The sequence below is a fragment of the Ptychodera flava genome, chromosome 13 (assembly GCF_041260155.1).
Source record: "Ptychodera flava strain L36383 chromosome 13, AS_Pfla_20210202, whole genome shotgun sequence".
NCBI lineage: Eukaryota > Metazoa > Hemichordata > Enteropneusta > Ptychoderidae > Ptychodera > Ptychodera flava.
This window is the reverse complement of record NC_091940.1, coordinates 41,627,377-41,638,876: the sequence shown is the minus strand read 5'-3', so window position 1 is coordinate 41,638,876 and position 11,500 is coordinate 41,627,377. Positions and strand designations below refer to the sequence as shown.

The 11,500-nt window shown below is 38.6% G+C and overlaps 1 protein-coding gene across 1 annotated transcript; it reads right to left on the bottom strand.

The window, feature by feature from the left end:
* Positions 1-5,600: 5,600 nt before the first annotated feature.
* LOC139148475 (uncharacterized) lies at positions 5,601-9,992 on the bottom strand. Its single transcript, XM_070719937.1, has 3 exons — positions 9,561-9,992; positions 8,153-8,348; positions 5,601-7,253 (listed from the first exon to the last, which is right to left on the bottom strand). Exons 1-3 carry the CDS (start codon positions 9,857-9,859, stop codon positions 6,414-6,416), a joined length of 1,335 nt encoding a protein of 444 aa, XP_070576038.1. The 5' UTR covers positions 9,860-9,992; the 3' UTR covers positions 5,601-6,413.
* Between the last annotated feature and the right edge of the window lie 1,508 nt (positions 9,993-11,500).

Genomic DNA, 11,500 nt, shown 5'->3' with positions numbered 1-11,500 from the left:
ATATAAATCTGAAAAATTTACTCTGAAAAAAAATTTACACAGCTTTCCTCAATTGGGAAATTTTTTTTTAGAAATTTACAGTTGTAAAAAAAATTTCACAATTTCATTGTGATCACCCCCTCCCAAGATCTAATGGTCCATCCCTAACGAAGTTTTATGGTCCGACTGCCGCTGACATAAACTCGGAGGCGTGAACGTGGTGTGTATGGTATTCCCATATGTTGCCGAATAAAAAAACTCAATATAATTGAAGCCGTGCCACTTCACTCAAGGATACAGCCTATTGTTATAGGATTGGGTCGGGGCTCTGGTCGATTACCCAATGTCAGTGTGCTTTCCTCCACCACTACCTCAAAACTTCTTAACCATACATCAACCGTTATCATGATTTATAACACACTCTCAGTATCCATAGTTGTATCATACATTTAATTTCATGTTTCATTTATTGCTTGTCTCAAAACATTAATTCCAATGCCACAATCATATAATTTCTTATCACACAAATATACTGTGTACATGTGTTCTTACATACATAGAGTAAATTCCGTTAGACGACATGCTTCATTTACCAAATCCCTAACCGACTGATAGTCGGACCGTGATCTGTTGTGTCCTGTTGAGCACTCTCTAAAGTTACCCACGAGGTGGTAGTTCTGGTAAGGGGATATGCGTGATCAGTCTTTTCCTGCTGAAAAGGTACTCTCTCAAAAGAAAAGCGGACATTTCAGCATATACCGACATACCAATTTTGAGGGTGCCCCTGGACAGGATTTCGGAAACCGAGCCTGCGTGTAACTGCATAAGAGTAATATGGACCCTCCCTGCCTGAGGGGAATATTTTTTTTTGCTCGTACACCCTCAATGATACCCGTAGGCACCTTTGCAGCAACCCCAACGAGGGTCAGCTGCTTTAGCCAAGCTTGTTAAGACTACTGGGCACCCTCGCAGCAACCCCTCAACGGGTTGACTGCCTGGCCCTACCTTTGTGAAGACACTCATTGGCACCCTCGCAGCAACCCCTCAACGGGTCGACTGTCTGGCCCCGATTTCATACGCATAAAAAACTCTTTTTCCTTTTGGTGCTTACACACAGAAACATATAAGAATAAATACCTAGTCTAGCGAACGGTGTGATGTTTGTTTCCGATACGCAAAGTTAGGGAGAAGAAAAAAATGGCGGAGAGGATAACTAATATATCCGTGTTGCAACAAGCAACTCGCTAGACTAAGGTACCTTATCAAGAAGATAAGAGTAGCAATGTGCACTGGCGGCCACATCCTGTAATAAGCCAAAATGTGCCAACAGCATGACGAAGGGAGAGAGTAACATAGCCAAAAAAAAAACAAGGTCGAGAGACAAAGAAGAGCGAGAAAGAAGCAACAAGTGGCTAAATAGCAAGAAGAAAAAAACAAAAGCGGGAGGTTTAAAAATGCAGAACATACCTGAGAGGTGGTGCAAGGGGGTGTTGCACAAGAAAGAATGTGCAAGAGAAAACAGACGGTCACGAAAAAGCAGGCGAACTTGACTGTACAAAGGAGAGAAGAAAGGCAAGACTGGCCTTGCTTGCCAAACGCTATAAACTCTATAATCTCTAAGAAGTCGGAACTGGAGGCGCCAAATGGAGACAACGGGAATATGGACGTTACTTTCGGTGTGGACATGGCCGTAGTATGCAGAATACCACCATGAGAAAGATAAGTTATTGGGTAAATTTTCAAATGTGTAATAAAATGAGTAAGACCATGTTGTCGATTCCCTGCCAGTATTTCGTGACGTCAGTATTGTTTGAGTCCAAATCGTGTGGAATTGCAGCGCGATTCGTCGCGTCCAAAGACGCCAATGTATCGTGAGCGTAAAATACTATATTTTTGCGCTCATGTGTAAGATTATGACACAGGTGTGATATTGTAAGGCAAGTTGAAGTAGGCATGGTATTGTCAGGCCAATTGAAGTAGGCATGGTATTGTAAGGTCAAACATGGCTAGTTTTGCAGTCAGTGGAAGACGCTTCATCGGGAAAAGTCATCAACGTTTGTTAAAATTTTTGTCATATTTTCGCCAGTAAGAAGTTGTAAATACTGCTTAAAAAACTCTTAAAATCAGTTATCGATTGTCAAATTTCAACCAGAGTATTACTTATGGCATAAGCTTATGCTTCAAATTTTCAATGTTTCGATTCAATAATCTCTGTTATGAACTGGATACATGTTGGTGTGCAGGAAGAATTAACCCAAGCATCATTCATTTGGTTGAATAAGTTCGATTTCTCTCATGAAGTAGAAACAACATGACAACAAAACTCATCGGCATTATGAGTTATCATACAGGAGATATCATGATAAAATCAGTCTAGTAAACATTTCACAGGTTTATAAATCATTTTTATTTTCATGAAGAAAAGTTGTTTTAACCTAAATAAAATCAACAAGAATATAAAAAAGTACAAGATGACACAAATAACACCAGACAACTGAGGTCGGGCTATGTGTTAAGTAAACAAACGTTTCTGTCTCAACATAGATTGTGATCTCAATTTGTTGTAAAAATCGCTTTCTTGTCTTTGTAATTTGATTTATCTCGCTATATATGCTCTCATGTGTATGATTCTTGTTCTTGAGTCGAGTACGTGAAAGCTATTACTGCACTATCAACGCATTTAATATACCAAGAAGGTAACCTCGTTGATCGAGACGATGAACCAATGAAAAAAACTACAGAGTTTGCTTACAGCTTATCCCTTTAACTTATACAATTAACGAGTAAATTAGACTTGAAGCAAGTCTGCGTGCTCTCTGAAACAGTTTTTACTCGACCAGAGTCAGTCGTAAAATTTGATTCAATAATTTACTGTAATTTGGAAGCAAGGAGGCATTTGTAAATCTGATCATAAACATGTAAAGAGTTCGGCTGAATTGCAGTGTGTTTGCAAGGTTATATCTGATTGGTCGATTGTCACTATTCACATCAACTTAGAGAGTTCATTTGCATCATTCAATTATAACGTTAAGACATTTGTATCATTATAGAATTAACGGACGACGCGCTGACGTTTAACGTTTATTTATGGGCAAGGGCGAGAGGAAAGTGAAAAATTAATGGGCGAGGCTTGCCGAGCCCGTTAATTTGGCTTTCCTCTCGCCCGCGCCCATAAATAAACGTTAATATCAACGAACCATTACGAAAATTTCCAGTGCGAACGACAACGGGCTTCCAGAACCTGACAGTGAGTAGTGCGCGCTGCCAAAATTTTGCAAATCCGGAATTTTTTTTGAAAAAGTGTCTTAACTTGGCCCACAAATGCTCCTTTTTATTTTGTGGTTGATTATAAATGTTGTACAAATCACAATTTTCTTTTTAGCTATAAAGTTACCATGTTTACGATATCATTCATATTCACGGGCATGAAAACAAACCATTACGGTGTATTTGTGGGCAGTCACATGGTTTAGCTCGACCAATCAAAACGCGATATACAGGGCATGGTAATATAATCAATTATAACGTAAGATTCTGCCAACCAATTGGATAACAGCTTCCAAATCGCTGCAGTCTGCCCAAAGAATTTGTAAAACCGGTCGTGCCTTGTCGGTTCACTGCAATTCTTTCAGACCAAACCTTTGTGTTACTCCATTGTTGTGACTATTGTACCCAAAGACGGAATTTTCAGATTGAAGAAAGGGGTCATGGTTCTCAATTGTATCTTTGAATTGACCAAACGGATAGAAAATCAAGCCACAGACAGAAATCTTTTCATTGACGTCGGTGGTTTGTGACTATTGTACCCAAAGATTGAAGAAAGGGGTCATGGTTCTCAATTGTATCTTTGAATTGACCAAACGGATAGAAAATCAAGCCACAGACAGAAATCTTTTCATTGACGTCGGTGGTTTGTTTAGAGATGATTTTCTCAAGTCACGATTTCATTTATTTTTTGTCACCAAAACACGACATATTGTTCTCATTGAAAGATGTGTTTTGGAAACTCAACAATACAACAGTGCCCACGGCGAGACTTGTCAAGATTTGGTAGAAATCTACCGCTCACTATCCAATTTGTCACAGTATATGACGTCGCCGTTTCTAAAGTTGTTCTCGCAGATCTAGAGAAGAGAGAAACTTATCGATAATAATATTATGGGTACAAATTATTTGTCCGAACGGATAATCTTCATAACGTTGGCATTACAAGTTACTGATATCATGACTGACTAGTTCTTGCCGACGAATTGTCGCCTTTGTTTCGCTAAGGTAGTCAGCAGTACGAATTATTATCGATTTGAACGAATCATTCAATTATATTGAATTCTCCTATCAATTCTTCAAAGACTGTAATTCGCAACACTCTTTTAAAATCATTAACATCGTATAGAATGCATTTTTATCCTGACATTTTCGTCACTGAAATCGCAGGGATTGTTTTAATATGAAGTATAGATTTGTTAATATGTTTTACCAGAAAGTTGACGCAAGATTCTCTTGAAAACACTGTATAAATGAACGTGATTGGTTTATTTTACCGGAGACTTTCAATGGTCACTGGCATCCATCGTGATTTTGACATAAAATATCTTTACCTATGTTAGCAATCGTCGAAATTGACGCTTCTACTTTTCAACTGACATGGACATTCATCGCCAGATTTCTTATCTGCTATCGCATCATTATGATATCATCTTGCGCTGTTTACTTCTGTTTGTGAAGATTTATTAAGCTGCGTTCAAAAATATAACAACAACAACAACAACAACAACAACAACAACAACAACAATAATAATAAAAATAATAATAATAATAATAATAATAATAATAATAATAATAATAATAATAATAATAATAACTCTATTTCAGGATAAAAAAGAGAAACACTAAATTGTTGACGCTATTCCATACATTAAAAACCAAACAAAAAATTTACAAAAAATAGAGACAGAAAATAGTTAAAAGTACATGAGATTTCTATAAGTTAAAATATACTTCGAATGCAAAAGAGCATCATAATTAAGCAGCGCTTTTGACGCACATGTAAATATTCTGTAGTGGTTGATAGAATTGTAGTCATCAGTCTGTAGAGCCATGAGCTTATTCCTAAGGCAAGTTCTTAAATTGATCCATTTCTGAATGCATCCGTTGACTTTTTGGAATTATAATTCTAAGCTAACTTGAGTTAATCCAACTCTAGCCGGGTCAATTTAACCCACTGAAGAGCATCCAAAAAGACGATCATGAGAGAGCATGCAAATGTTGAATTCCTGGCAATACTTTGCCAAATGGTGAAAAACTGAGCACGTTGACCTACTGAAAAAATGTACAAAAGTACAAGACATACATGACCTATATGCTTAAAAGCGGCATTGAAAGTCTGATCATAAACATGCAAAGAGTGTAAAACCGGTCTTGTCTTCCCCCTTCACTGTACTTTGCAATTCTTTCAGACCAAACCTTTGTGTCACTCCATTGTTGTGACTATTGTACCCAAAGACGGAATTTTCAGATTGAAGAAAGCGGTCATGTTCTCAATGGTATCTTTGAATTGACCAAACGGATAGAAAACCAAGCCACAGATAGAAATCTTTTCATTGACGTCGGTGATTTGTTTAGAGATGATTTTCTCAAGTCACGATTTCATTTCATTTATTTTTTGTCACCAAAATACGTATTGTTCTCATTGAAAGATGTGTTTTGGAAACTCAACAATACAACAGTGCCCACGGCGAGACTTGTCAAGATTTGGGAGAAATCTACCACTCAACGTCCCATTTGTCACAATGAAAGTATGACGTCGCCGTTTCTAAAGTTGTTCTCACAGATCTAGAGAAGAGAGAAACTTATCGCTAATAATGGGTACAATTTATTTGTTCGAACGGATAATCTTCATAACGTTGGCATCAAATTACTGATATTATGACTGACTAGTTCTTGCCGACGAATTTTCGTCTTTGTTTCGCTAAGGTAATCAGCAGTACGGATCATTATCGATTTGAACGACTTATTCAATTATATTAAATTCTCCTATCAATTCTTCAAAGACTGTAATTCGCAACACTCTTTTAAAATCATTAACATCGTATAGAATGGATTTTTATCCTGACATTTTCGTCACTGAAATCGCAGGGATTGTTTTAATATGAAGTATAGATTTGTTAACATGTTTTACCAGAAAGTTGACGCAAGATTCTCTTGAAAACACTGTATAAATGAACGTGATTGGTTTATTTTACCGGAGACTTTCAATGGTCACTTGCATCCATCGTGATTTGACTTAAAATATCTTTACCTATGCTAGCAATCGTCCGAAGTCGAAGCTTCTACTATTCAACTGATATGGACATTTATCGCCAGATTTCTTATCTGCGATCAATATCACTATAATATCATCGTTTTCGCTATTTAGTTCTGTTCGTAAAGATTTATCAATTTTCTGTGGTTTTTTCTTCCAGAGCCTTCTGCTCGTCGGTCTTTTGGTTGGGTTCTACCATTGTAGGCCCTACGGTATTCTGCTTTTCGGTGTTCGAGTTCGCTATTTCAAATTTGAGTTCGTCTGGCTTCTGAATTTCCCCACCTGTGACTGGTTCGACTTTGAGTTCGGTCGTCTTATCGAGCGTTGTAGCCGAATCTTCCAAAACGAGTTCCGCTGCCTTTCCTTTCCCGTTTGAAGCCTGGTCTTGGTCTTCTGAGAGTCCTGCCTCTGACATTTTGATGGAGAGTGGCACGATCGGAGTCACGGCATTATTATGCCCGTCGGTGGTGCACTTATAACCCTCGATGCAAGCTAAGCCAAGACCCATGCACCCGAATAGAAAACTCTTGAACATGAAGAAGAAATACAAAGCACTAATTTGCTTCTTAGGGAGGTAGATATCCTTGAAGATTAAGGAGCGAATGACTAACAGGGGAATATCATCAAGGAAAGCCGAGGCAATGGTGAGACCAAGTCGATATCTGGCGCCCTTGACGATAATTTCTTCTTCTGATGCCGTTTCCTTAGCGAACACTGCCGGGTAATAGATGAATGTACACATGAAGAGAAACTGAAGAGAACTGACCGAGGCAGCGACGGCCACAGCATAGGGAAGGAATTGGTGTTCCAGAACTTCGGCGTTCAGATCATCGAGAAATGCGAGAAGATCTAAGGCCTCGGTCAGCCACAAGGCGGCACACTTCAACATTTCTGAGAAGGAGATACCGCCACGTGGTAAGAAGAGTCGGATGATGACGATGACAAGATAACATGACTGTACGAACAGGAGATCCTAAAAAACAAACAGAAAAACCCAAACAATTCAAAGAAAATGCCTGAAGGAGGAATCCATATTCAGTCAAGAATGGGTACATTCCGATGATGAAATTGCTAATATAAATGAAAGAACATTTAATGTTAGAATGGAACTCATTTTCTGCGAATAAATTTCCAACGTTCTCATGTATTTACATTGCAAAGACAGAATAAAACATGTCAGCGATTCTAAAGGGAGGAAAATGGTCGCTAAATTTCGCATTAATCTCACCTGAAGAGACGGAAAGTTTTCTGTGTTTATTCCCCCGCAAAGAAATTAGCAAACTAAAAAATTCTAACTTTAAAGAATCGCACCATCAAGTAGAGACATTATAGCATAACATTTTCACTGTTTAAAGGCTTGCTTGCTTATGGAATAGTTGCTAAGAGACTGATTTTGATAAAAATGCCACTTACAATCTTTGATCATGGCTAGAACACGATTAGAACTAATTTGGGATAATTGGATGATGAAGTAATGCCGATTTCATCTACAAATGTTATCTCATCTGCTTTTCTTTTACATTACACACTTGTTTTTATGAGTAATAGCACCTAACACTTTTGAGAAATTTAAAAAATATTAAAATCCAATTATCCCCAAATAGTTCCGATCGTGTTCTAGAGTAATGTTATGCTATATGCTATAGCTTTGTACAGTGTGTGTGTGTATATGAGAGAGAGAGAGAGAGAGAGAGAGAGAGAGAGAGAGAGAGAGAGAGAGAGAGAGAGAGAGAGAGAGAGAGAGAGAGAGAGAGAGAGAGAGAGAGAGAGATGTTTCACTAATTTGATTACATTTTCACAGAACAGTTTAGAATGGTATATCTTAATCAACTTTTTTTCCCGTCAATCTGACAGTTCTTGTCTGAACCTTACCAAGTTATAGTCTTTTGTAGTCCATGGCCACTCACCGATATCGAACAAATCTAATCGTTCATCGTGGTACAGCTCCTGTGGGTTGAGTGATATATTGTTGGCTAGCTTGGTATGGGCTACTTGAACACGGCCAATACTAACGAAAGGAACCCAGACAATTACTTGGAGAACAAAGAAAAGTAACGGATCGCACCATCTGTAAATGATCAGTGGAAAAAATGACAGGTTGTATTTCACTTCATATAACAAACCGTATTATTCATGTGAAAAATCAAAACAAATAAACCTGATCATTAATGCAATCATCGTGAGCATACGAAATTCAAGTTCAAAAACCATTGCAATTTGTTTTTAATGAGCGACAATAGGTGTGAAAGTAAAGTTGTCTAAAATTACATATTAATAACAAGATCTGATTGGGTGTAATCGAAGTACCATGACAACAAGCTTTGTGTTAAAGAAATTGTCCTGCAGTTTTAAGGAAGTTGATGGGAAGATAGCGACTGGGTTAAAACGTTGTATTTTGGGTGTTCGTGTCAGAAACATTCATCTAATGTTTTGAGGTGGTTTTTAACCAGCGTGAAAATATTTGCTGCCATGGATGGTTTTTACCGATGCCACAGTCACTCGTGATCTATTCAGCTCTGGGACTATTCGCTCCATAGACGTGTGTGCAAATGTATACACGTCTATGGGGCGAATAGTCCCAGAGCTGAATAGATCACGAGTGACTGTGCCGATGCCTGCTCAGTTATACCCCGTCCAATCTCAAATCAGATCAGCTTGTTGGCCTCAGTCATAAGGGTAACTGTGATCTGGTCAATATGTACACCATGGACTAGCACTTAGACAATCGGAACACCAGTTCGATTGTGGTGAGCAAGCCAAGCGCAGATTGCATTGTGTGAGTATGAATTCCGACGCGTAGCACCAATTCAATCCATCGACACACACAATTTAAACTGACCAGCATACAGGACACAGTAATCGTCTTTGATATTGTCATTATTATTTTAGTTCCACGCTGGATCATGTGAACGCTTTTCCCCATAATGACGCACACTGTCGTCAGATCGCTATGGTTCCTATGTCCTTCCCGCTGTTACGGTAAAAACCGAGCCAATAGCTATAATAATAAATGTTAAAAGTTCATAATGCATGTTTCTAAAACTCACAATACGTATGCGTTAAATTACTACGAAGACTAAACGGCTCAAAAACTTATGCGATTAACTCTTATTCTTGGCGTCCATTTGTCAGGCTTTTCGTTTTATACATCGCTTTGCCAGTCCAAACGGAATCCATGTCGTTTTTATGTCTTAAGAATGTCTCTGACGTAAAAATGAAGTAAAAGCGATTTGTATTATGTGATAAATGATTACCTTTGAAATATTGTCAGAATACTTACGCAAAAAGTCCGTAGAAATTGTTAGTATAACAGCAGCAGTTTCCGATGCAGCGATTCAAGCGTTTCGGTGTCAAAACGCCGACGAAAATGACCAGTGCGCTAAATACACCAAGACAGCTTGGAATCAAAGTCATGTAAAAGTAGATACTTTCTAACAGATAGTTATGCTCTGTTTCAATACGCCATGACGTCACTAAGACAGCCGATAACGCAAAGATGGACAAAAGAAATGAGCTTAGAAATTCGCATCTTGATATTTGTCGACCTCCAAGAGATTCACTGCAACGGCAACACCCCATGTTAGATCTTAACCTTTATCAGTCTGTGTCTAATCCGTTCACTTGACAGACTTGGCCAGCGTCTGATGTTTAACAGGTCATCGCACCAAATTAACGTTAAAAACACTGTAAGAGTACAATAAGGTGAGCCGGATATAAAGAAAGTGCTTCCATGGTAGCGACTTGTTGATTTGACCTGACGTGACCTCTTTTACTCCGTATAGAAACGTTTCTCTATACTGTCTATGAAACTACCGATATGTATGGTCACGATTCTATTGAGTACAGCGATTATAGAATGCTTTGTTTGCTGTATATTTTGTGTGGTATAAAACCTCTGACATCTATATATTCTGTTTCTTGCTTTTGATTTCCTCCTCATTTTTAGGGAAAGATGCCAACATGCAGACTTGATGTCGTCAACATCAATCGATCGAAAAAATGACAACGCCCAAAAACACAATCAGATCGCACTCATTATCATACAAAAGTTTTTCCCATTAATTGACTCATCACGCTGTCAGTATTCGTCTGCAGTTGTCAGAAAACCGCATTATTTTTATGCTCATTAATAGTGAAATCAAAGTGACCGGCGTTCCTGAATATCTGCACCAAGGCTTACTAAGTATGGACCTGAAAGACACAAGTCCACAGCAACATTTTGTACTATGAATTTTGAATGGACTTTTATTTCGGCGATGGAAATTAATTAAAACACGCAGTTTCAACAAAGAGATATATTGCCTCTGACAAAGTAGGAAGTACACGTCATCAAGAGAAACGCGTAGAACACGCCTCGAGTTAAGACAGGCATGGCGGCCATTTTGAATTTCAAATATCGCAAAATGTTGGGTAATTTGTTTCCCTTGTTCCAAACTTTGCACGGTGACCCCCAATTTTTATTGTTGATTTGGTAATAGAATGGATGAAAGTTTCATTTAGGAAAGTTTGAGCAAAAGTTTAAGGCTTTCACTATCGAGACGCATACTACCTTAAAGAAGCACTCCAACTTGGTAACAATAAAATTTTTTAATGCCAACGGTCGATATTTGAGGTGGCGATTGCGCGCGGATCGCGAGATATTTCCCGAGCGTATTTTTCACATCCCGAGTTTACGATCGTTTCTGATTTGACCTGAAATCCCCCGAAGGTTTGTTGTTGTGCTGATTGACGATATTCTAGGGAGTCTACAATAAGTTCGAACGACGCAATTAATTTACTTCCCACAGCAAAGACTTTATATACAGCATTATGCCATTACCTCAGGTAAGTTTTGTAAAACTTCTCCTTAGTTTTTGTCGTTTTCATTATTCTAAATCAGTTGTACTATATTTTTATTCAATACCACATAAACATCAGTTTTTACGTGTCAAATATTAGCCGCCTCCGATGACAACATTTTGTCGTCTGCCACACAGTACGCCGCGCGCGTGGTATGCGTCTATGCATACCACTCGGCGGCCGCTATGTATCAACCGCACGTAACTGTGCTAGTCACCTATGCGAATTCTGGTGGAATCAAACTTTGTTTTCCGTTTTTTCTCAGAGTCAGTAAGACTCGACTTCCCCCAGGGGGCATGACCGATCACCGATGCGAGTGGTACTGTGGCATACAGCAGCGTAAGCGTAGACTCGTACTCCATAGCTTAGTTGACAATGGCC

Excerpts from the sequence above, each read along its gene's own strand:
- LOC139148475 (XM_070719937.1), bottom strand. The coding sequence starts at position 9,859 with ATGGGGTGTTGCCGTTGCAGTGAATCTCTTGGAGGTCGACAAATATCA. Across the intron at positions 8,349-9,560 it reads AATTTCTACGGACTTTTTGC|ATGGTGCGATCCGTTACTTT; the intron begins GTAAGTATTCTG and ends GATCATTTACAG. Across the intron at positions 7,254-8,152 it reads CTACAAAAGACTATAACTTG|GATCTCCTGTTCGTACAGTC; the intron begins GTAAGGTTCAGA and ends TTTGTTTTTTAG.